This window comes from Malaclemys terrapin, chromosome 6 (genome assembly GCF_027887155.1).
Source record: "Malaclemys terrapin pileata isolate rMalTer1 chromosome 6, rMalTer1.hap1, whole genome shotgun sequence".
NCBI classification, from domain to species: Eukaryota; Metazoa; Chordata; order Testudines; family Emydidae; genus Malaclemys; species Malaclemys terrapin.
In genome coordinates, this window is record NC_071510.1 from 41152901 (window position 1) to 41178969 (window position 26069).

The 26069-nt window shown below is 40.2% G+C and overlaps 1 protein-coding gene across 3 annotated transcripts in view; it reads left to right on the forward strand.

Moving 5' to 3' along the window:
• The window catches only part of SMARCA2 (SWI/SNF related, matrix associated, actin dependent regulator of chromatin, subfamily a, member 2), a 178777-nt gene that overhangs the window by 17840 nt on the left and 134868 nt on the right, over window positions 1–26069 (forward strand). For 2 of the 3 annotated variants that reach the window (XM_054031641.1, XM_054031640.1), the window contains exons 3-6: window positions 1894–2023; window positions 12970–13299; window positions 14818–14925; window positions 16747–16996. In XM_054031641.1, the coding sequence (XP_053887616.1) occupies window positions 1894–2023; window positions 12970–13299; window positions 14818–14925; window positions 16747–16996 (818 nt within the window). The remainder of the gene's footprint in view (window positions 1–1893; window positions 2024–12969; window positions 13300–14817; window positions 14926–16746; window positions 16997–26069) is intronic. The other variant, XM_054031642.1, reaches the window with a different exon arrangement.

A 26069-nucleotide genomic window follows, 5' to 3' on the forward strand; every position in this document is an offset into this window, starting at 1 on the left:
GTGTTGCAGAGGAGACCAATTTCCAGTATAAATCACCCTGTGTCCACCTGAAAAGCTGGGACTAGAGCTTTGATTCTTTAGGTTAAAAACTCTGTGGCTCAAATTCAACCACGGTGTGACTCTGACTCTAATGTAGTTGCACCAGAAATGAATTTGGCCCCAACTCTACACGTGTCAATGTAGCAATTGTATGCAACATGTGGACTACCTGCAACTAGAACTGTGTCCTCTTCAATGTTGGTGAATTTTCCAAAACCAGAAGAGGGTGCCCCATAGCATGGGGAGGGGCTGCTTCAGAATGGAGAGGGGCTTTGTGTTTTTTAACTTCTTCTGCTAGAAACAGCCAAAACTCATTTTTAGACTTAGAGATTAGTTGAATTTGTTCCCAAGCTTTTTAATGAAAAATAGCTTTAACTACCAATTTTTTTGCAAGAGATATTTGCCTCATTCTAAATGAAGAGATTTGATTCAAAATGAAAAAATATATATTTTTTGCTTCTCCCCTTCCCTTTTGTCATTTTTTCTAAAATCCCAATTTCAGGTCAGGGTTAATTTTGTGAAAATTTAAGTGAAATGAAAGTGGCTTCATTTCCTTTGCATTTTTTGTGTGGAAAATATTACTATTTTGGCCAGCTCTATTAAACACATTGTGTATAAAGCAGATTTTCTATAAAGAAATGCTTACACTGTCTTTTTCTTTCCTTTTCTCTCTTTATAACTTACTGCACTTTTTCCCTACATTCTTTTTCAGTAGTCTGTTTTCCCTAAGGCTAATTTTCCTCAAATTTCCTTCCTAAAAATAAAAAAAAATTACCCACAAATCCATATGCATTTTGAGAGTTTAAAATTGCCGATGGCAAGTGCTGTGTCCAGGGTGGCTCCTACAAGAATTGCAGGAGTTCAGCCCCATGAGGGCTATGTGACTTTGGGGGAGTTGAGAATAGAACTCTAGCCTGTTGCATGCTAGTCTTCTGGGGGGCGGGAGGTGGGGAACAGAGCAAGGTGACAACCTTTTCTTTGCTCACCCCAAGCCCTGCACATGCAGTTAATGACTGGAATATATCTTCTCGAGTGGTGACCTGTCAGATTTCCTGCTTTCAAGTGTCTGATTTGTTCCTAAGCCCCTTATCTCTGATTTGGCCTTTCTTCCATGACATGGAGCATAAAAAAAAAAGAGGGATGTTTCTCTTCTATCCCCCATTCCAGTCTCTCCCTCAGCATTATCTCTCTGACCCTTAGTTGACTTCCCTGCCTTGGCCGGTTTGGGATGGGGCCAGAACCCTGGCCATGCTCACCCTCCAAATACAGGTGAGAAGTGTTGTGAAGGGTGAGTGACTGATTCTTGAGGGCACCAGCGTTTGAATGTGGCCAAGAAGAGGTTGCCTCCTGCAGTGGAATCTTCATGTTCAAAGAGAAATGGCATTTGGGATATTCCATTACAGCAGTGACTAAAAGGAAGAGAGTGGTTTAAAATAACAAGTCTTATTCCATCCTGAGCTGCAGAGTTTACTCTCATAAGTGGCCTTTGTTTCACAGCTTTATAAATGAGGGCCACCCAGATCAACACTGATTGGATGTACCAAGTACTACTTGCCTTCACTTTGTAGTACTTGGAACTGCCCAGATGTCTCAATGAATACTTGAAAGGGGAAAGAGGAAGGGAGGGGTCTTTCAAAGACCAACATCCCAGAGTTGTGGTCTCAAGAGGTCTAACTCTAGAATAGACGGGAGTGAAGGGAAGAGTCCCACTGTACCCTTTTGCAGTAAGAAGATGTTGAGGTTTTTACTCATTTTAGTCTACTTTTATATATTTGTGTAAGCTTTTAACTTCTCTTACTAGTTTGAAAGTTCATAAAGCAATATCTTTGTATAAATCTCTCTTTAATTTTGCAGTCCATTGATGGCTTGCATGAAAAAGGAATGGTTGAAGACATGCATTGTAGCTCCATGAAGAGTGCAAATATGAGACCGCCTCACCCTGGAATGGGCCCACCACAGAGTCCAATGGATCAGCATAGCCAAGGTTGATACATGTTATTCATGTGATGTGTTTTTCAGCTCTGTAGAAGACATTCAGAGCCACAACTCCTTTGTCATAGGTTTCCCAGTTTTCTTTTTGCCAGTTTTCACATGATGAATTGTGACCTTTTGAAAACTACTTAAAATTCTTGCTCCTTTGAATGTTCACCTAAGATACCTACTGTGGTCTAGTGGTTAGGATACAGCCCTGGAATTTGGCAGACTTGGGTTAAATTCCCTGCTCTGCCACAGCTTCCTGTGTGACCTTAAGCCTGTCCCTAAGGCTCTGTGCCTCAGCTCCCCTCTGTAAAGTAGTATAGTATTACTTTCCTACCTCATGGAGATTGGTAGATTCTAAGATGCTTGGGTAACAGGTGCTGTATAATATCTGAGAGAGAGATTGAACAACGTTTAATATCTACCAGATGAAGCCAAATTCTGGCAAGAGCTGGTTATAGGCAGTTACCAGAAAACCTGTGTCCAACAATGGGCATGCAGGATGGAAGTTAGCTTCACCCAAGTCCTGCAGAAGCAGTGCATCATGAGTTGTGCTGGGAAAAGAGCCAAGAGTCAGAAAACATTGTTGGTGTGTTTTGTACATACACCTCTCCCTTCTAACGTGGCAGTGGTCCTACCTAAATACCCCGTGAATTGTAGTTGATTAGAAAGTGGGTGCATATCCTATTGATATTTTATTTTTTTTGCAGTGCTCATGAAATTGCTTGGGGGGGGCGGGCATTTTGCCCTTTTGTTAGCGTTTGGCCTGGTATCACCAACATTTGATTTTAGAGGCTTTTGTGGTGGCTTCCCTCAACCCTGCCAGCTCCTCCATCAACTTGTAGCAGAGAAAGGAGACTCTGCTTACATGTTAAAGGGGGATGTATTATATAAGCAGCTGTATGCAGTGATTTAGTTGACAACACCTGTTAGGACCTTAGCTGCTTAATAATGTGTCATACAACTACTTGTATTACAATAGCACCTCAAGATCAGGATTGGGGCCCTATTCTGCTAGTCAGTGTACAAACATAAGAGATGGTCCCTGTGCTGAAGTGCTTATAGACCAAATGGACAAGACAAACAAACGATTGGAGAAGTGATTTGGCTGAGGATCTGCTATGTGACTTTGGGGGAGTTGAGAATAGAACTCTAGCCTGTTGCATGCTAGTCCAATGCCTTGTCCACTGGACAACACTTGTCTCCCAGTTTTACCCTTGAGTGAGTAACTACCATAAAACAAAATAGAATGGGCCTTCTACGGGCCAGATTCTGCCTCAGATGCACAGTTTCCACTGATCTCAGTGGAACCCAAGAATGCATATCTCAGAGAAAAATTTTCCCCAAGGGTGCATGCTGTCACATTGTTGGCTTGTAAAGAAGCTTGCCCCTTAAAATGAATAGAAAAGTTGCTTCTAAAATCAAAGCTGCTAGATCTAAACATAACGTGGTTAAACTACAAATATTTTGCATCTAAATAGCTGAAAGTCATTTTCCTCTTTCATCCACTTGTTAGAGCCTGAGTTCAGGACCATGCTTGCTCTATAACAGATGACCGCATTACTAGCAGCTAAGTCAGACTGAATCTTCTGCTCTTTTTGGTGGATGTCACAGGGGAAACAGAATGCTGGACTTCTAGTCTCGGCAGTTTAAGAGGTTCACTCCATCTTTATTTCAGAAATCCTCTTTAAATCTGTTACTATGAACTTCTTTAATGTTCTTTGCTTGCATGTCCTCTCTCTTCACCTCCACAAAAAGAAGATTGTGGTGGTAGAATGTGCCTCATATACATGTGGGGAAAGGATTCCAGATGGGTGACACAGTAAGATTTTTGGAAGCTGACAAGTAGCGGGGGAAGGATCTCTTTTTTTTCATTGACCATTTGGCTGCAGGCTTTGAACTTAAGTAGGTAGTAAGAATATATATATTAGCTAATAGCATTTTATCCAGAAGTTGTGTTGTAAGTAGCTGGTTAAGTTAGAATTAGTTTAGTAGCCTCCCAAATAGAGATCTAATCCTGAAAACTATGTAGACATTTGTTTAAGCACAAGTAGCATTGAAGTCAACAGGAACTGTTAAAACATGTGTAAGTGTTTGTTGTGGAATCCCCATCATTGGAGGTTTTTAAGAACAGGTTGGACCTGTCAAGGATGATCTAGTTTTACTTAGTCCTGCCTCAGCCCAGGGGCTGGACTTGATGACTTCTTGAGGTCCCTTCCAGTCTTACATAATGACAGGTTTCAGAGTAGCAGCCGTGTTAGTCTGTATCCGCAAAAAGAAGAACAGGAGTACTTGTGGCACCTTAGATTTGTTAGTCTCTAAGGTGCCACAAGTACTCCTGTTCTTCTTCTTCCAGTCTTACATTTCTATACACTTCTACCCAGATATAACACGGTCCTCGGGAGCCAAAAATTGCTACCGCGTTATAGGTGAAACCCCGTTATATCGGGGTAGCGGTGGCAGGGCTCCAGCGGTGATTTATAGGGCCCGGGGCTCCCCGCAGCAGCCGGAGCCCCGGGGTTACCGTGCTATATGCGAACACGTATTATATCGGGTCGCGTTATATCGGGGTAGAGGAGTACTTGGTCCTAATACTGGAGTGGTTAAAGTGATCTGAAGATTGTCCATATTCATTGTACTTTCCTCTGAGGACATTTTAAGGGTTCTGAAGCAAGTGTGTCCACTTTTTCATAATTTTCTAGCTTTGGTCCCTGAAATACTGCAGGCCACCTACTCCATACATCATGTGACCTGATGTATTGTTTTACTCAAAATGCCCATTGAAGTTAGTGAGCATTTGAGGTGTGCATGAAACTGCTTGACCAGATAACTTGCACCCAAGAGCATTAAAAATCGGCAGAGAAGCTATCTGAACCATTAATGTTGACTTCTAACAAATCTTGGAAGGCTAGGGAAGTTCAAGGACTGGAAAAAAGCTAATGTCGTGCTGATATTTAGAAGAGGGCAAACAAAATGAACCCAGGTAACGGTAGGCAGGTTAGCCCGACACTGATCCCAGGCAAAACCATGGAAAGGCTGATATGTGGTATAGTCAGTAAAGAAGTAAAGGTTTGTAGCATAATTAATGCCAGTCAACATGGTTTTATGGAAAATAGGTGCTGTCGAGCAAACGTGATGTTTTGATGAGATCAAAAGTTTGGCTTAGTTCCACATGACATTGATTTAAAAAAAATCTACACAAAATAAAAATAAAAACTGACTAATTGCTAGCTCATAAAAATTAATTGTAAATCCATCCCTAGGCTCTGGGTGTCCCTAGCCTCTGATTCTGAGAAGCTGGGAGTGGATGACTAGATGGATCACACAATGATTGCCTGTTCTGTTCATTCCCTCTGAAGCACCTGGCATTGGCTACTGTTGGAAGACAGGATACTCTGCTAGATTGAGCATTGATCGGACCCAGTATGACTGTTCTTATGGGTAGTTGTACTCTAATGGGTTGTTTCTAGTGGGGGCTCCCAGTGATCTGTTCTCAGCCCAATGCTATTCACTATCTTCATCAATGATCTGGAAGAAAATATTATTGCTAGTAAAATTTGAAAATAGTGGAATGATAAATAATGATGGGAAAAGGTTACTGATACAGGCTGATCTGAATTGCTTAGTAAGGTGAGCTTATTTGAACAACATGTGACCTTGCACTTGGCTGTCTAAATCAAGGAACAAAGCAGGTCAATGTAGGGGGATACAACAAGATGGGGGGGGGAAGGGTTGGAGAGGGGGGGAGCTGTATCCTGGAATAAAGTGATTGGTTATGGTGAGCACCCAGTTGAAATTGAGCTCTGCTGTAGCTAAGTATAGGGCAAAAGCAATCCTTGGATATATAAGCAGGGAATATAAAGGAAGAGGTATACCTTTGTATGCAACATTGGTGTGACCAATACTGTTCAGTTCTGAAGTCAGCACTTCAAAAAGGATGTTGAGAAATTGGAAAAGGTTTAGAAAAGAACTGCAAGAATGACCTGAAGGCTGAAAAAACATGCCTTTATACTTGGGGGAAAAAACTTAAACTACATTATCTATGAAAAGGCTAAGAGGTGACTTGATCATAGTCTACAAGTACTTACCTGGGGAAGAGATTTCTTCTAGTCTATGGCTCTTCAATTTACCAGAAAAAGGCATAATGAGATTCAGTAGTTGAAAGCTAAAAGTAAACAAATTCATACTGTAAATAGGATTGATAGGATTCATTTTTTAAAAATAATTGACATATCAATGTTTATTGGTAAGCTTTTCAATTTTTTATCTTTTTTTTACAATTTTGGGAAGTTATTGGGGGCTTAGTTATGTAATGGCACATGACATTCAAAAAGTAAAAGCTTTATCACCATTAAGATATAATGTGTCAATATTACAAGTCAAAATATACAAAGTAAATATCCTTAAATCAAAACTAAGTTCTTAAGCAGCATTTCTTTGCTTAACTGTAAATTTCTATCATCAGTGGAAATTTCAGTTTGTGTGTATACTATGAATAAGGCACAATTTTTTTTAACAGTTAGGGTAATTAGCCATTGGAAGACCTTGTGCAGGGATGTGATGGATTCTCCATTAATTAGTCTTTAAATTAAGACTTGGATGTCACTCAAAAATATTCAGTAGCCCAAACAGAAGTCATGGGGTTGCAGAAATTATAAGATGAGGTTTTTGGGGTGTGCTATGCATGTGGTCCAACTAAAATGATCATAGCGGTCCCTTCTGGCCTTAAAATCTATAACCACAAACTGGGAGTGTAAGAGAGTAAGTGTTCAGACATAGGCATATACCATATGTTTTAGTTTTTGAAAGTGGAAAATAAATAGATTTTATCCAGTGTTTCCCTTCTCTGACAATTACTGTATTTGTTGAGTGTCAACAGTGACAAACACATAAGATGTGGTCCTTACCCCAAGGAGTTTACAATCAAATCTCACACAGACCATTTAGTTCAAACTAGACTAGTTTAAATGTCCAAATTTCAAGTAATACACTTAAAAAAAAAAATCCCCCGTATTTTGTTACTTGAAAAGCCTTTCAGAAAATATGACCATGGGGGATGGAGAGAAGGTCTGAATTTCAAAAATGGATATATAATTCTGCACTGAATTATAGTATGCAATTGGTAGAATTGTGTAAATAAATTAGGTATATACAGATGCAGGAGGACAGTTAGAAACATAACAGGTTGCTTGCATGTGCGGTTGTGGCAATTATATGCCTAATGCAAGCATGTAATTGCATGCATGGTATTGAAATGAAGTCCGGAGTATTTATTGGCCAGCAAGATTATTTTCAATGCAGCTTGGTACAGCATCATGGGAGGAACATTTCTTGCAATAGGAAACAAGGAAAACTGCCTTTTTTGTGTATTTTTGATGAGCAAATCAAAATCATTCTGAAAAGCTAAATCTGCAACTACTTTGCCATCCTGCTGATAAATGTCTATCCACTGTCTCAAAGTCATTTACTCTTCTGGGGGTTTTAAAACTAAAGATAATTACAAAAATAAGTTATGCAGCTTCATTATTTAGATTCTGTTTTTCCTTAGATTTAGTGGAATGCTAGTCATGCAGAAAGAATCTCTTACTAGCTGAGACAGACTGTCACATTTTTAATGCAGTCATACTGCGACAGGATGATTTTACAAAAATCTGACATTAATTTGGTGGGAAAAAAAGACTTTTGAATTGGTATCTCTTTCCCCCACAGTTCCCCCTTCCTCTCTTGCTATCAAAAGTTAAGTTTGTTTCCTTAGTATTTCAAATGACTGATTTGCTCTTGAAGGTTTGAACTTATTGTGATTACATGATGCTTCTGTTTAATCTCAGTAGCTTTGTTTTTGTTCTATTTAACTTATTAATATAACAGGGAAAATGCATTTCTCTTGCTTCAAATTAAATGAAATTATATAAACAGCTACATTTAACTGAATTTAGACTGCATTAGCAACAACATTCATCACAGTATGTTAATGTAAGCAGACAGTATTAATATTAGCATTAGATGTACTGGATTTTGCTGTAGATTGTTAAACTGCTAAGCAGAACTACGTAAAGAATCAAAATTAAGTCATCCCAATCCTACCTCTTCTCCATCCCTTCCACCTCAGGAGTTGGGGAAACCTGAAGACAACCAGAGGACTCAAATAGTTGTGGTTTTTTGATAGGAGAGAAGTCAAAAGGCTAAGAATGGACTGAAACACACAAACTATGCATGCCTTGGATTTTGAACCCATATACAAAATTATCCTGGTGTCAGTGAAAGCTAGGCCAGTAGAAGAGAATATTTCGCAAGTGCCCTGCTCACAGCTGATTAAATAACTCAAGTGCAAACATAAGCACTGTGACACTTTTGACATTACCCAAGGGATACAGGGTGAACCACTACTGTCTGCTTATAGTGCAAGGGAACCTTGTCTGTGCATACTGGAAGGAACTTTCCCAAAGATGCCAGCTGCTGGCAATATAAGGACCTCGCTCCAGACTCTGCAAGCCCTGCTCTTTCCCTGTGCAGGCTAGCAGTTTGCACACTCCAGCCATAGGCTCCCTAAGTGAGTCCTTGGGTCAGAGCAGAGATAACCCGTGGCTAAGTTTTATGGAGGTAGTTTGCCCTTAGAGTTTTGCTCTGCCCTGGGGCACATGTCCCTCCCACTTGTCTGTACAGCCCACTTCGTTACGTTGGAGTGCCCAGTCCCTCGATCTTCTGGACACCCACACAGCACACAGATTTGCTGCCTTCTTGGAAGCAGTGCCCCACAGTTCACTAGCTTCACCTCAGTTCAACACTCTCCTTAGCACACAGCACTTAGTCATGTTTATCGTAAACCCAAATAGAAGTTTATTTGGCAGATCTTAAGATGAAAATAGAAGTATAAGGATTGGAAACATGGTTACAGATAAATACAAAATGCAGTCTAGAGCCTATACTTATTAACAAGTTCCTTTCCTGACTAATAAGGCATTTCTCAACCAATGGTCACTCCATACAGTGATTGTACACTCAAGAGAGCTGAGATCCACTTTTATGACACTCATGCTGGCAGAGTATCATCTTCTTAATGGACACCACCATGACTCCTTCATAACAAGGGTGTTTTGTTAACTTCAGTTCGCCCTGATTTTTCCACAATTTAAGGTCTTGGTCTTGGTATCTTTTGTGCATTGTAAAGGTCCAAGCTCACACATTGACTAGACTGAACACTTGGCTGGAGTGGGTTGAAAGAGATCAGGTGTTCCCTCTCTTGATTGCATTAGCTTTGAGAACGACCTCCAGCAGGTTTGTAACAATATTTTACGTTACATAACTCTTCAAATATTTTCTGTACATACCACAATAGCCACAACAACCAGCGAGTTCTTAGCTTTTGGCTGAGACCACATATGGCCCCCTTCAGTGAAATGCCATGAAGATGGTGATCACAGGGGAAACATGCCCGTCTGGGCATGCCTAAGCAAGTTTCTGTTAATAGACTTGTAACTGTTTAGCCCCTGTTTGCTGCCAGCACAAGATTGCCTAGGTCACAAGCACCAAAGGGTTTTTGAGGTGCTGGGACCTATCTACATTTTTAGTCACTACATAGAATGTGCTGGTCTTTTTGTTAACCTAAGTTTGGGTAGATTTAGAACAACTTGCACAGTTCACCAAGTTACCTGAACTTCAGAGAATATTGATATTCACCAGCCCTATTGTTCTTAAATTAGCTACATTTTTCTTTTGTGACCCTTTTATCTCTTATATAGAGATAGGAAAAGAGCTATTAGGTCACATTATCCATCTATCTGCCTCCCAATGTAAGATTATCCCCTTCAGCAGTGTTTCCCAAACTTGGGACGCTGCTTGTGTAGGGAAAGCCCCTGGCGGGCCGGGCCGGTTTGTTTATCTGCCCCGTACGCAGGTCTGGCCGATCGTGGCTCCCATTGGCTGCGGTTCGCTGCTCCAGGCCAATGGGAGTTCGGGAAACGTTGCAGGCCGAGGGACGTACTGGCTGCAGCTTCCAGCAGCTCCCATTGGCCTGGAGCAGCAAACCGCGGCCAGTGGGAGCCGTGATCGGCCGGACCTGTGAATGTGGCAGGTAAACAAACCGGCCCGGCCCACCAGGGGCTTTCCCTACACAAGCTGCGTCCCAAGTTTGGGAAACACTGCCCTACAGTATATTTCTTCAGTCGTAGCTTTGAATGACTCATGCACTTGGGACTCCCACCCCTGTCCTTCAGCAGTTTCAGAAGAATCAGTGTTAGCACCGGTATCCTGGCCACATTCCAGTTGGGAAAACTTACATATGTTGCTGACCAAAAATTCTCCTTGTAGCTTTAGTTGGCTAAGGCATTCTTCACCACATGTTCTAAGCTGTTAGGGAATATTGCTGTGCATTGTTCTTCTCCATGGTGGCTACATTTCAGTGATGGGTGAAGTGTTATTCATTCCAAGTTAACCCTTTATTTGAAGTTAATTATATTACTCCTAGATCAACACCTTTCCCCCCCAAGCCTTGTCTACAGTGAGCTTTTTTGTAAAAGTCTGCCATTGCTGTAGCACTGATGCAGTTCCATCAGAGATAGCCATGATGGGAGAGCTAGTGTCAATGGCCCAGAAGCATTTCCCTCACCATGTTCTGTGGATGACACAGTGGTAACAATGCCTAGGCCAGTGTACACTAATGTACCCACCATTGCTACAACTAGTGGAGTTGCACAGATATTAGAATGACAATGGGAAACTTTAAGAAAGAACTCAGTGTAGACACAGCCTCAGCCCATACTGAATTCTTTCCTTCCTTCGGTATTGCACCTTTCACATATCTGCAGATATCTGTTGTATCTTTCTTTTACTTGTAATCTAGATAAGCTATGTATTCAGTTCATCAAGACTTTCCTCAAAGTCTGTCTCTCTGGACTATTACATTTATTTGTATTACTACATTATTGTTAATCGGATATAGGTAGGGTGCATTGATTTTTAAATTGGCGATTTAAATCAGCAAGCAGGAAATCATTGATTTTTTTTTTATCTTGTTTCGCACATTTGTACTTTAGTGATTTTCCTAAAGAATGGTTCATATAACCATTAAAAGAGCTTGATTTGCAACCAACTATAGCCTTAACATTAGATTTGGTACTTCTTTTTGATAAGCAACAGGATATTCTACAGCCATATCCAGTTTAATATGCAGTTATTCAGAGTCTTAGTTTTTACATTTTTTAAATGGTGAAGGAAGCTTTTTATTTATTAGAATATTTTTTTCTTATGGTTTGTGTCAAGCTGCATTTGGATAGAAATTTGGAATTCAATTAAAATATACAATACCAGCATTTTAAAATTCTTGTGTTCTTTAAATGTACTAATACATAAGAAAAAAATAAGTTTAGCAAAACCTTGTTTGCATTTACAGGTAACCAATTTATTAAATGAAGGAAGTGTAGCAGTTTGACTACTTACTGCCTCTTGAGTACCCCCTCCTGGGGTCATCCCATCTTTACTTCCCTTTCATCCAGGTCCCTTTAAGAACTCACTCTCCATTGACCTTCTAAGCTCAAATCCTTTGATTCACTTTTCACCAGTTCTCCTCAGAGTGGCAAGAGAGTTTGTCAAAAATAGAACTCCAGAGTTCAAAACAAACCCACTGCTCATCTTCCCTTCTTTAATTCCAGTCACAGGTTTTACCTTGCTAGGGCTCTGCAAGTGCCAGACTTGCCCCTCAGAGCTGCTTCTTCCACCAGCCTCCTATCCTGAGCTTCCCCAACTCACTGCCAGACTGCTTACTTCTGACAGTCTCTCCACCCAGCTCCCCAGTAGCTTTCTGCTGCCTTTTATATTGTTTTATATTGGAATCACCTGATTCCTCTCAGGTGGCATTTTGTAATCTGGGCTGGTTTAGCCCCAGATGTTCTAGCCCATAGGCAACGCACCCTATAACACCAAGTATTAATGGTAGTTAGAGAATTGGCAAATTGTTTCTGGTCATCATGGGCCAGATTTTCAAAGGTATTTAGGTGCCTAAAGATGCAGATAGGAGCCCAGTGGAATTTTCAAAAGCGCATAAGTAGGGTAAGTGCCTCACTCCCATGAAATCAAGCAAACTCTGCCACCCATTGTTTTACATATGGGAAAGCTGGGGGTTAGTGGTACTTTTCCACTTTGCAGAGATGATCTGAGATGTAAATAAATAATATTTGTACAGTGCAATCAAAATTCACACTGATGAAGTCAGAGGTGGGACTAGAATACACAAGTTCTACCCCTTTTCCCTAGCCCTGTGCTTTTTCTACCAGATCTTTCACAGAGCACCAACGCCTCAATCGGCTTTTTCAAAAGAAGTTTTTGTTCAGAAATGGCTCTTACAATTTCTCCAGTGTCCAGATAGTGAAGGATATTGAGTATTATTTAGTCAAACTTTAGCCATTATTCAGCATAAGGTGGTGCAATTGTATCTAATTACTGAAGGGTGACTTATGAACTGTCTGTTTTTATAGGAATGCCTAGAGTAATGGGCAAGTGCTTCTTTTCAGGGGAGATATGTATACATCAAAATAAATAAACATTATGCAATCTGCATAAACTGTATAGTAGGCAAACTTCAAAAATTTTCCAGATGAAAATTTTCCCCACCCCTTTGGTGAACCAGTGCCCCATCATGGTGGTCAGAGTTCCCATGCTGTTTGGAGGCACTGTGTTTAAGATGGACAGTTTGGTTTTAGATGCCTTACCCCAAAAAACATGGGGGGTTGTTATTTAAAAAGAACCATGATACCTGGTGCAAGATTAGTTCTGGTAGCCTTCTAGTTGTCCCAAGGAACTCCAGATCTCCATTTCTGTCTTCACAAAAAATATTATCGCTATAATACCTAACGTGAAAATGTGTATGATTTGGGTATTCATAAAGGTAACAGAAGTTCTGTGGCTCATAAGACTTAATTAATTGGGAAAGTAAATTTGTGATCCTCCTAACTATTCCAGGTTATATGTCTCCTCACCCATCTCCTTTGGGAGCACCAGAACATGTGTCCAGCCCAATGTCTGGAGGGGGCCCAACTCCACCTCACATGCCACCAAGTCAACCAGGACCCATGATACCAGGAGATCCACAGGTCATGAGCCAACCCAACAGGGGTCCTTCACCTTTTAGCCCTGTCCAGCTGCACCAGCTCCGGGCTCAGATTCTAGCTTACAAAATGTTAGCTAGAGGCCAGCCTTTACCTGAAAACCTGCAACTTGCTGTTCAAGGGAAGAGGACGTTGCCTGGGATTCAACAGCAACAGGCTCCTGCTAACTACAGCAGACTACCTGGTAAGTAAATGTGGGCTATGAAGTGTGGGTCATATTCTGCCATCAGTTATACCAATGCAAAACTATCAGGATCGGTGGTGGTGTGTGCATGCATGTGAGGGCCAGATTTTGGCCTCAGTATGAACAACGAGCTTCAGCTTTATATTAGTTGGACTAAGAGTGGCATAAAACCACTGCATTAAAAATACACCGTAAACTTGAAATCCAGTTAATTAAAAAAAAAAAATGGAGACAAAGGTATTTTTATGTACTTCAGCTGCCCTGGGTACTCTCTACCTTTTTTGTGGTGTTAAAAAATAATCACATTTTTACTATTCTCTTTTAAGTGCTTATATTCCACCCTTATTGTTGTACATAAAATCTGACTAACAAAAAACAGGAGAAACTGACTCTGTAAGGGAAACAGTGAAACTGGCTATATACAGAGTACTGAGAAATGCACTAAGTAAACTGAAAAATATAAACATTTTTTTTCTTTTTTTCTGTCATAGTGATCTTAGATGTTACAAGCAACATAGTAGGTAAACACTTTTTAGACAGAAGCATGCTTTTTGTTTCTTAAACTGTGAACCTTTAAACACACTTACTGCAGAAAAACCCTTTGTATTTTTGAACAGGTCTTTGCTTAAAACTCCTCAAGTTTGGGGGTGTGGGTCTTTTTGTTTTGTTTGTAATTCACATACAGAACCACTGTGTGGTGATGGTCCATCATCACCACCCTTCTCATCCTCATCCCCTGGAAAAAAAGTTTATCCATCCAAGTTTATGTGCATTTTTTTCATAATAGCTGTATCCTTAAGGAAGTAACCTATATGTATTTTTAGCTGTACATCATTTTTTGGGTTTAGAAGCCCTTAAGACTTGATGATGCCTTATGAAAAAGAAAATACCAAATTATTTAGAGACAGTTTTAAGTATCATTTATCTATTGCTTTTGTGTCTCTCTCTTGTTACTAGAGGCTATAAAAACTTAATCTTTGTTTTTAACAGTTAATCTCCTCCTGCTGTTTATTCCCCACCATAAGAAGTTATCCTCTGTGACGTCATAGTATCTACCAAACAGAGGATTATGATTTTAAGCAGAGAATAAGCAGCAAGAACAGATTTCAAAATATGCAAATTTTTTAAAGAGTTAAAGATTTCTATAAACTATCTGTGGATGACATATGTTCGTGTTTGCCTTACATGCTAGTCAAGTAAAATTGATCCCAAATCACTTTTCTTTAGTTAAAAATTGGGGGTTAAAATTATTCTATTTTTTCTTGTTAATAACAATTTTAACAACACCGCTGGTCACTTTATTTCAATGCACATGGCTTTGTCTTCCAGTCTTTTTTTATTAGATTTGATTTAAATGCACTTCATTACATTTATTTTTCACACAGCAGAATCCACTTAAATCTGTATTTAATGTCCCAAACTATATTTGCATATATAGATTTGTGTGGAAGAAAGTGGAGTGATTTCTGAATGCATAGAAATGCTGTGTATTTTAATACGTTTCTTTCCTCTGTCGAGTTGCAGGTATTGGGGTGCATTCAATTCCTGGTCCCCCAACTGGGCCAGGACCTGCTTCAGGAGTGCCAGGACATGCAGCTGCCATGACCCCCAAATCTTGGGCAGAAGGTAGAGGAGAGTACAACAATAATTTTGTACTACACAGTTAAGGTTAAACTGTGTAGGCAGGGCTTTGGGAGTAGGGACAGGAAAGGAAGTGGGGAGATAAAAAGGCATAAAGAAGAAATAGTGTAACCTTTACTTTGCTTCACACACAAATATCAAGGAGTGTCCTACAAATGATCAGACCGGGAATAACTCTGGCAGATGAAATTATTGTTGCTGTTAGGCAGCCTGAACATGAAGCCCCTCTCTACAATCAGAATGAAAAATATAAGCTGTTTGAGGGACAAGCATAAAACCTAATAAACAGGTAGTTACATTCTGAGCATGCTTAATTGCAGCAAGCTGTTCAGACCATTTTTCTGGCTACTGTAAACAAAAGTTTTCATACAATGGGTAAAATTAGGCTTGCTTTTTAAAAAAAGTACTACATTTTAAAGTACAAATTAGTCTTCAAGGATTAGAGAACAATGTTACATTGTTCTGCTAGATAATCTGCTTTACAATCTGATCTTCTGGGAATACATTTAAAAATTGTCTGGGGTTTTTTTTTGTCCCCGCCTACTTGAAAATGGAGCAAAAGAAGCAAGGTGATGGGCAAATTAAGAATATCAGTTTAATAGTAAATGTTTCTTTGTCTGGAACATTTTTGTTCAAAGATTAAATTTTTTTTTTAATGCAGAAACTGATACGGTATAGATTTCTCCTATTAAAAAGGTCCTTATTCTGTGACAGTGCTTAAAGGGAATTAAATCTTGGAGGAAATGGGGACTAAGTGATGGTTTGCTATCCTAAAAAGAAATGTTGTCAGATGACACTTATTGCTCTCTTTAAAAAAGAGACAAAATGCCGCTCTCTAATCAGTTGTAGCATTACGTTCCTTTGAGTGCTCCAACAAACTGAGCTCTGAAGATGAGCCATCTTCTCCAGATAGATTTCGGGTCCTGGATCTGAAGTAAACTGATCCTGGGATTGAGGACAGATTCTGAGATTGTGTTTCATCAATTGAATTATTATACGACAACCCCCGCACCCCTTCAAAAAATACAGTGACAGCTTTATTGTTGCAGATATCAGTTGTTTTCAATGTCTCTCTCCCACATCTCCATCAAATCAGTAACTACTCGTCCATGCACAGAGGGCCATAAACTGCAGCACTTCCCTATCTTATCTCTATTGGATGCTACTTTCATGTTAAGTGATGCATTAAACTTTTGAAATAAGGAGAGTGCTGCGGTTTAGAAGAAAAATCAAGCACCCCATACTTGAAATATTTATTTACTTATATTACTATCTTAATCTGGGGTAGTGTGTGTGTGTGTGTTTTTTTTTTAAATGTAATTTTACAAGTATATTCAAATATTGTAAAGTATATAAAAGTGGATGTTTTAATAAGTGAATACTGCTGACTTTTTTTCTGGCTGAGCTGTGGAAAGAAGCTTGCTGTCGGTGCTAGCCAAATTCTGGTCCTGGGTGTATTTTCATAATCAACATGGAGACAGCGCCCACATAAGAAAGCAGAGTTTGATCCTCTGCTTAGATCTACCCAGTGTTAGAAATCTCTTGCTGATACAAACTCTACACTTAAAAAAAACCCCAAAACGAAATGAAAATATAGCCCTAATAAATTGTTAGTTGCAATTGCTATTTTTGGATTACTTTCTGTAATGTCCACTACAGTATATTCTTCCTCTATGGGAATTGAAACCTATCTCAATGTGTATTTTTGTTAATTTTGAAAGTTTGCCTTAGGTGCCTAGCTGCAGATTTTTGTGTTCAAAATAAAGCTGCTCTGTTTTTCACATGGCCACCTTACTTGTTTCGCAGGTCAAGGCCCAGATATGAATGTTGCCAGTACACCACAAAAGCTTGCTGTACCACCTCCTAGTGGAAGGCCTTCACCTGCCCCTCCTGCTGCTCAGCCTTCTGCAGCCATGCCTGGTCCTTCTGTACCACAGCCAACACCTGGACAGCCTTCACCTATCGTCCAGCTGCAACAAAAACAGAACCGTATCAGTCCCATCCAGAAGCCACAAGGATTGGATCCTGTTGAAATACTCCAGGAGCGTGAATACAGGTAAAGAGGGATACATGAGACTTAAGCCACACATGCTTCAATGTTGTGTTTGTGGACACTAGCTGGTCTCTTTTGCAATTGTAGCTCATAATGGTCATAATTAAAATAATTCTTTTGAGAGGGGCCACAGTGAAAACTAATATAAGGACATGAAACTAAAGGGTGATTCTAAAGTTTACTTTAAAGTTAAACATGTGCTCAAGTGCTTTGCTGGATCAGGACTGAAAGGACTCAGGTTATGAAACTAAAATCCTTAGAATCAACATGGAGGTTATTTTAGCAAAGGTTATCAGTCACACAAAGTATTAGAATTATAAACAAAGGAAAAAAAGACAGCTGGAATCCAGGGACGGGGGAGGGGGATCGTTAAGTGCCAAGGACTCAAGTATATCTTCCAACAAGTGGGCATTCAGCCCCAGTGATTCCAACAGAAAGGAACAAGGTTTAACACAGGGGTTCTCAAACTTTTATATTGGTGACCCTTTCACACAGTAAGCCTCTGAGTGTGACCCTTATCAATTAAAAACACTTTTTTAAAATATTTAACACTATTGTAAATGCTGGAGTCTGGGTTGGAGGCTAACAGCTCGCAACCCCCTATGTAATAACTTTGCGACCCCTTGAGAGGTCACGACCCCCCATTTGAGAACCCGGTTTAACAGATGAAATGTAAAATGGAAATTAGGAGAGCCAGGATGGAAATCAAAAAACAAATAGCCAAATAAAAAACAGGAAGTTTGTCCAATAGAATGTGGGTTGGCTGATCCACCAGGGAATAAAGGGCACAAGCAAGCAAACCAAAATGAAGATTTAAAAAAATACCAAAAACGAGGTCCTTATGTTCATATTTAGGCTCTTAAATAAGTGTCCTGACTAAAAAGTGCTGAGGACCCAGGAGTGTCTGTTATAATAGCATATCAGCCTGCATACTTAATTATTAATATTTAATTATTTGTGTTACTGTAGCACCAACGAGCCCCAGTCATGGACCAGGACCCAGTTGTGCTAGGTTCTGTACAAATACAAATACATAATAAAAAGTTGTGCCCTGCCCCGAGAGCTTACAATCTAAGACAAGAGACAACAGGTGCAGACAGACCAACATACAGGGGAGTATAAGGAAACAAGATGGCAGTATTGGTCAGCATGATAGGCAGGTGTCTTCAGGGCCTACCTAGGGTTAAGAAAAAACTTCCCCTTTGGGAAGGTGGTGGTTATACAGTTGCCCATTTATAGGGATTTTGCACCTTTCTTAAACCTCTCATACTGGTCACTGTCAGTGACAAGCTACAGACTAGATGTTCCATTTGTCCGATCTGGAATGGCAGTGCCTATGTTCCAATTACTGAAAAGGTAAAAGCCTAAGGAAATAAAAATGGAAAGCAGGATCTAATGACATTTGTTTCAGGAATGTGCTCAAACTTTACAGATATCTGAGGGAGGATGATTGAGATGAACTTTTATGGAATATGAAATGTTTAGCAGCAATGTGCTAGGAAGGGGGGCTAGTGAGTGGGTGAGGTGTCCACAATAAAATGATTTGGACTCTAATGTTCTGCTTAGAAGAGACCACTACAGTGTAGGTAACTTAGTTTTATCTAGAGTGTCATAACTCCTCTTTTGTGATGCAGTTCCAGGATTTGCTTTGTTCCAAGCTTTGTTTTCTGAGAGACACAATGATGAAATAGCCCAGTTTTGGTGGGCACGGCTAGTGTGATTACAGTACCCTAAGCAAAACTAGAAAACAGTGCAGAGATAGGGAAGACCTTCCCTAGGAATACCCTGCAGAGGACAATAAATCTGGCATGATTCTGCATTATTGCATCTTAACTGCCTTGAAGGTTGTTTAGAGGTACTTCAGAATGCAGTATATAAGCTTGTAAGACAGAACTGCCCTGTCAACTAAGAGTTATGATGTTGCTCAAAGATCTACTTAGTATCTGTAGTACTTTGCATAATATGACACTTGTAATGATGCTAAGCAAAAAGTATCTTACTAATGATTAAGAACAGGCCTAACGTTACACTCTGTACTACTTTTGGAATTGTTTTTTCAGGTCCTGATCCAGCAAAACAGTCAAGCTTTTGCTTAAATTAAGTGTGCAATTAAGTGCTTTGCTGGATTGAGTCCCTAGTCTTAAGTTAAGTTTTACCTTAACTTGGAATGGCCTTATCTGTTTCATTGTGTAGGGTTATTGTTGTCTAACTGCATTTTCAGAAAACATATATGATATACAAAGCTTAGTACAATTTAACTTTTGTTCTTATGGAAGGGGATATAGCTATGACATGAGCCAGGAATCCTATGGGCCAGTGCCACACACACTTTCATGTATCAGTGATGGTGCCCCTCAGCCTTCATCTGTAGCTGCTTCTTCTCTTTGAACCCTGCTTCTTCCAGGAGCAGAGATTGCTATTTGTGCCAGATTGTATGGTTTAGGGATGTATACAAATGGGGACCTACAGGAGATCACATAGCTGTTCTTTTTCCTGAATTAATCCAGGATTTGAATGTGGATCTCTTAGCAGTGCATTAACAGACTGTGTCAACCTAGAGGCTAGTGTGTAGTGTTCTTTGGATTCAAACCAGGCCTTTAAGACTCTGGCCTGTCTTGAAGGTGCTGCATAGTCACACGATCCCAGCAAGACCTCAGAGAGGCATTGTGCCTTGGGAACTCCCCAGTGTGAATGGGAAGATATGAAGAGTGTGGCATGCATTCTTCACAGCTAGTCAACAATGTTGACTGGTACAAGTTCTGAAGAGGGGGGCGTGACCCCATTCTCTGCCTTTAGGGTGGCTGGTAGTTCTAGCTCCATCCAGTTTTTAAGCGTGGAGTGCAAGGAATATGACTGCAACTAGTCCTTGTGCAAGGGACAGAAGAGTGTGTTAGGAACCTTGAACAACTGCTTCATCTTATCCATTATAAGGCTGCTTAGCTTGAAATACCCTCACTTTGTATCTTTTGGGTAATCTGCAAAGACATATTTTATATGCTGCCCTGAATGAGGAGAGGTTGGAAAGGATTATTTTTTTTGTAGGCGAGTTGTGTATTTTTTTTTCTTGAATGCTGCTGGGGGTTTTGTTTTGTTGTAGTAAATTTGTTGGTAAATTTGATATCGTTAGATAAAGTGTATGTGCCTTTTTGCACAATGGGAGCAGGACATGACTGCTATAGTTAAGATAGTATAAGCATTCCCATTCTCAGAACCCATCGTAATTGCTGATATGTCTCTGAAATGGTCAGGTATTTAGTTTGGTCTGTGCCTGAAGTTTAAATTTTTGTTAAACGTTTGAGTAAAAACCAGTTCATTCATCTTTTTTTGGTAATAAAAGAATGGAAGGACTTTCCTCATAATAAAAAAGATTCTTGCCACTTCTTTACCAGTTCTACACTCCAGACATCAAGTACCAAAATTTAAAATTTGGCATCTAGCCCTCATTGTAGAAAAGTATCTGAATATTTCAGTGGAACATAACATAAGAACGACCGTAATGGGTCAGACCAAAGGTCCACCTAGCCCAGTATCCTGTCTTCCGCCAGTGGCCAGTGCCAGGTACCCCAGAGGGAATGAACAGAACAGGATACTGGGCTAGATGGACCTTTGGTCTGACCCATTATGGTTGTTCTTATGTTATGTTCCACTGAAATGTTCAGATACTTTTCTACAATGAGGAAAGTCCTTCCATTCTCTTATAACAGACATATTGGAGCATAAGCTTTCGTGGGTGAATACCCACTTCGTCAGATGCATGTGACGCATCTGACGAAGTGGGTATTCACCCACGAAAGCTTATGCTCCAGTACGTCTGTTAGTCTATAAGGTGCCACAGGACTCTTTGTTGCTTGGTACAGAAGCGGATTTAAATGATAGGTTACAAACTACAGTTAGTAGTTCTGCAATTTCACATTTGAGTTCCTTCAGAACTCTTGGGTGAATCCCATCTGGTCCTGGTGGCTTAATACTGTTAAGTTTATCAATTTGTTCCAAACCACCTCTAATGACCTCAGTTTGGGACAGTTCCTCAGATATGTCACCTAAAACGAATGGCTCAGGTTTGGGAATCTCCTTCACATACTCAACTGTGAAGACCGATGCAGATAATTAATTTAGTTTCTCCACAATGGCCTTATCTTCCTTGAGTGCTTCTTTAGCATCTTGATTGTCCAGAAGTCCTACTAGTTGTTTAGCAGGTTTCCTGCTTCTGATGTACTTAAAAAAAAAAATTGCTATTACTTTGAGTCTTTGGCTAACTGTTCTTCAAATTTTTTGGCCTTCCTAATTATATTTTTATACTTCATTTGCCAGAGTATATGCTCCTTTCTATTTTCCTCACTAGCATTTAACTTCCACTTTTTAAAGGATGCCTTTTTGACTCTCACTGCTTTTTTACTTTGTTGTTCGGCCACAGTGGCACTTTTTTGGTTCTCTTAAATGTATACTCCAAATTAAAAAATCATAGTAAGTTGAGCCTCTATTATGGTGTCTTTAAAGGGTTTCCATGCAGCTTGCAGGGATTTCACTTTTGGTACTGTACCTTTTAATTTCTGTTTAACTAATTTCCTCATTTTTGTGTAGTCCCCCTTTCTGAAATTAAATGCTACAGTGTTGGCTTGCTGTGGTGTTTCCCCCGTCACAGGGATGTTAAGTTTAATTATATTATGGTCACTATTACCAAGCAGTGCAGCTATATTCACCTCTTGGACCAGATCCACTTAGGGCTAAATCAAGAATTGCCTCTCCTCTTGTGGGTTCCAGGACTAGCTGCTCCAAGAAGCAGTCATTTAAGGTGTCAAGCAACTTTATCTCTGCATCCTGTCCTGAGGTGACATGTACCCAGTCAATATGCAGATAGTTGAAATCCCCCATTATTAATGAGTTTTTTATTTTAATAGCCTCTCTAATCTCCCTGAGCACTATCACCATCCTGGTCAGGTGGTCGGTAATATATCCCTACTGGATATGTGCCTGTGGTGTAACCAAGTTATAAGCTTTGGTAATCGCCTACTGTGTATGTGCAGTAGCCTCAGGTACGGGCTCACCTTGCTTAGGTTGTGAAGTGTAACACTAAGGAACGTCATACTGCACATGCATGCGTGGCTGATGTAACTGCCTACTGAAAAGTGACCTGAAAATATGTGTGGGCAGTAAACCTCAGCACGTGAGCACCCTGTAAGAAGTTGATGGAGTGCTTTTGCAGACCTCCAAAGTTGCACAGGAAAGGATATGTACTGCTGCGCACATCTTTCTTGACTTGAGTGCTTAACTGTGCAACTAATAGTTAATGTCATCTTTTTATGGATGATGTAAACATGAAACATTTCTTTAATATTTGCTGTTACATTGAAGAAATGCATCTAATCTGCTCAGTGACTGGAATTCCTGTGTCTTGGACTTCCTTTCCAGTAGGAAGCTATACAGTTGATTTGACAGTTCTTCAAAGTAGGCACTTAAAGGTGCAGCGTTGCTTTCTTCTCCGTTAGCCATTTGTTAAATGGACCACTACAGATGGAGGAGCAGTAATAGATTCATTAATATATTGTTGAGACTGAAGAAGCCTTGAAACTGATGGCATGTCAAGGGGAGACTCTCCTTTTAATAGATTTCCCCCTTACTCCCCCAAAAGCACCACATTTTGACATTAAAAATCTTTGGCTTAAATCAACAAAAAAGCAAGAAAAGTTGGAGTTGATGTTGCCACTGAATTCAGTTGATGGTGCCTAGCAGCTCTTGCAGCATATGTTGCTGTGAGATGAAATCAGGGGTATAATTGTTGTTAATCCCTATGTGACTAATGGTAGATTAAAAGAAACTTGGATATTTAAAATACCCATTGCTATAAAAAGTTTACATTACTACTATGTGTTGAGCTGTTAAATTTCCTGTGCTGCTTGAAATATGGCCATTTTATAAAACTCCATTTTAATACTTTCTTGGAAATTAAGTGCTGCTTTAATCTTAATGAATATGTCTAAAACTAATAATGTATAGTGTAATGTAACATTATTCCACTAGGTGGAATGGCTCTCCTTCCCACCAGCATTAATTAAAAAAAATGGCACTTTCCAGCATCTTTAATTTATGATCACTGCAAACTATGTCAAATTGATTTCTTTTATTACCTGAAAAGGGTCTCCCTTTTATAAAGCTTTCTTGCTTGCTGCCTGGCATCCATTTCATACAGCCTGCTTTGCTCTGGTACAGTTTCTGCAGTTACCCCCAATTGGTGAGGGAGAGGTAAGTATCACCTACTTTGTAAGGAGATCTCTATCTTCAGTTTGTAATGCAATAGCCATGTTCTGTTTCGATGAAGATAAAATGCTGAACTGCAGAGATTAATTAAATGTATCCTTTAAATAGGGTTAGTAAGTACTTCAAGCACTTGAAAAAGGCTGTTTTCTTCTTGACCCTCTTATGAATGAATGACTTAATAGCCTTTAGCATTTTCCCCTGAAAAGATGAATATTCCAATATATTTTTATCAGTTCGAGGGATTAGAAGATGAGCACGGTCCAGAAAAGTCTGATGCATTTGCTTTAGGTGAAAACTGGTTGTCATAAAATTCTTTAAAAAGTTAATATTGCTGTACATGGAAAAATAATTACCAGCAAACTGCCACTCTGTTTCTTTTTTTCCCCCTCTTCACTACTCCTACATATTGGGAAAGGACCTGGGTATCATTGTGAACAGCTCAGTGAAAATTTCTTAAACTTCACCACATTAAGCAGATGACGTTAGAATATTTAAAGAATAGGATAGAAAATGATGATGAAAATATTATAATACCATTAATTTATATAAAGCATACCTTACCTGGAATAAGTTCAGTCTGTTCAACCTATCTAAATATACAGAATATATAAAAATAGGATCAGGCCCAGAGAGCATTAAAGGAAGTGATCAGCAAATGTCCAAAGAGCCACTCCCACCTCCTTTATATCTAGGGTGCAGCTAACAATTCAGGCCGGGCAGAAAGAATTGGTCTGAATCAATCAGCGTCTCACTACAGTTCTAACAACCTGGTCACTGGGAAAGTCAGAGAAACTCTGCCAACCAGTTGCAGTTATACAAAATAATTAGTGATATATAGTGAAGGTAAACCAGTGTTTTTTTTGTTCACCCTCTCACGTAATGCAAGAACAAGGGACAGTCAATGCAGCTAAAAGAGAACAGATTTAAAACTAATACAAGGAAATAAATTATGTATTGTGGGGTTTTTTTAAATAACCCTCCCACCCCCCCAAAAAAACAAACAAACAGAAACAAAATGCCACCAAGAAATCCCCAGCCTGTGGAATTCATTGCCACAAAATATCAGTGAGGCCAAGAACTTAGTGGGATGCAAGAAAATGAAGATGGTATGGATAATGAAAGCATTCACAGTTACATTAGATAGGATTGTGTGTGTGTTTTTTTTTTAAATGTATAAGAGATACATCGCTACCTTGATATAACGTGACCTGATATAACACGAATTCGGATATAACACGATAAAGCAGTGCTCCGGGCGGCGGGTAAGGGCTGCGCACTTTGGTGGATCAAAGCAAGTTCAATATAACGCGGTTTCACCTATAACGCAGTAAGATTTTTTTGGCTCCCGAGGACAGCGTTATATCGAGGTAGAAGTGTATATAAACTCTTTCTGAAGCATCTGATACTTTGGAAATAGGGTACAGGACTAGATGGACCACATGTCTGATCCAATATGGTATTCCTGTGTCCTATTTGAGACGTGGGTTACTATATCCCTTCCAGAGAAGGTGCATTGGGAGGCATCCATTGATAACTGTTCAAACCATTTTTTGAAAAAATTGTGTGTTTCCACCTAAGTGCGTTGGCTGGCCCCATTTCTGGGTCTCACTTGTCAGAAAGCAGGGCAGTTGTCCAAAATACTCAAAGATTTAGCAGATTAGTATTTACCTTTCAGTAAATTGAAGATGCCTCCAGGGGTCTGGCTAAGCTGATGCATATCAGTACTCTGTGGTATCAGTTCTCTGGTGTCCCTATTGGTTCCTATAGTTTTAAGCTTGTGTTTTAAACTAAAAGTTAAGCATCTGGGGCCTGATCCAGCAGCATCAAACTCCATTGACTTCAGTGACCATAGGATCAAGCCCTTAGCCCTCATGGCTGCAAACACTGTTCAGATGCCTTACTGAGTAAGTCAAAACAATAGCTTGGGGAGGTGTCATTGCACACATAGCAGAAGTCATATTGACTCCAAAGAGAGTAAGTACTTTAACTGTTTCATAGCTGATTGCCTCAGCAGAAACATTCCAGCTATTTTGGGACTGGGAGATTGAGAAAAATCATAGCTATGATCTGGACTCATCAGTATGAGGATAAGCACCAGACATCTGTGAACATTTCAGAACTATATACCTGATCTACACTAGGAAATTAGGTCAATATAATTATGCCATTCCAGGGTGTGAAAAATCCACACTCCTTGGTGATGCAGTTAAACGGACCTAAACCCCAGATTAGACAGCGCTAGGTCAATGAGCGAATTCTCCCATTGACTTAGCTATCAGCTCTTGGGGAGGTGAATTACATACCAGTCAATGTAGGCAGCATCTTCACTGAAGTGCTACAGTGCTGCAGCAGCAGTGTTGCAGCATTATAAGTGTAGACGAGCCCTAAATCTCTTTATGCATCTATCAGCTGCTAGTCTGTGTGGATGTGCAATAGTCAATCTAATCCTCCTTTATAAAGGGCAGGAGGTAGGGAAGCCACTAGACCAGGGGTCGGCAACGTTTGGCACGCGGCTCGCCAAGGTAAGCACCCTAGAGGGCGGGGCCAGTTTATTTACCTGCGGACGCGGCAGGTTCGGCCGATCGTGGCCCCCACTTGCCGCAATTCGCCGTCCCGGGCCAATGGGGGCGGTGAGAAGCAGCGCAGGCGAGGGATGTGCTGGCCGCGGCTTCCCGCCGCCCCCATTGGCCCGGGATGGCGAACCGCGGCGAGTGGGGGCTGCGATTGGCCGAACCTGCCGCGTCAGCAGGTAAATAAACTGGCCCGGCCCGCCAGGGTGCTTACCCTGGCAAGTCACTTGCCAAATGTTGCCGACTCCTGC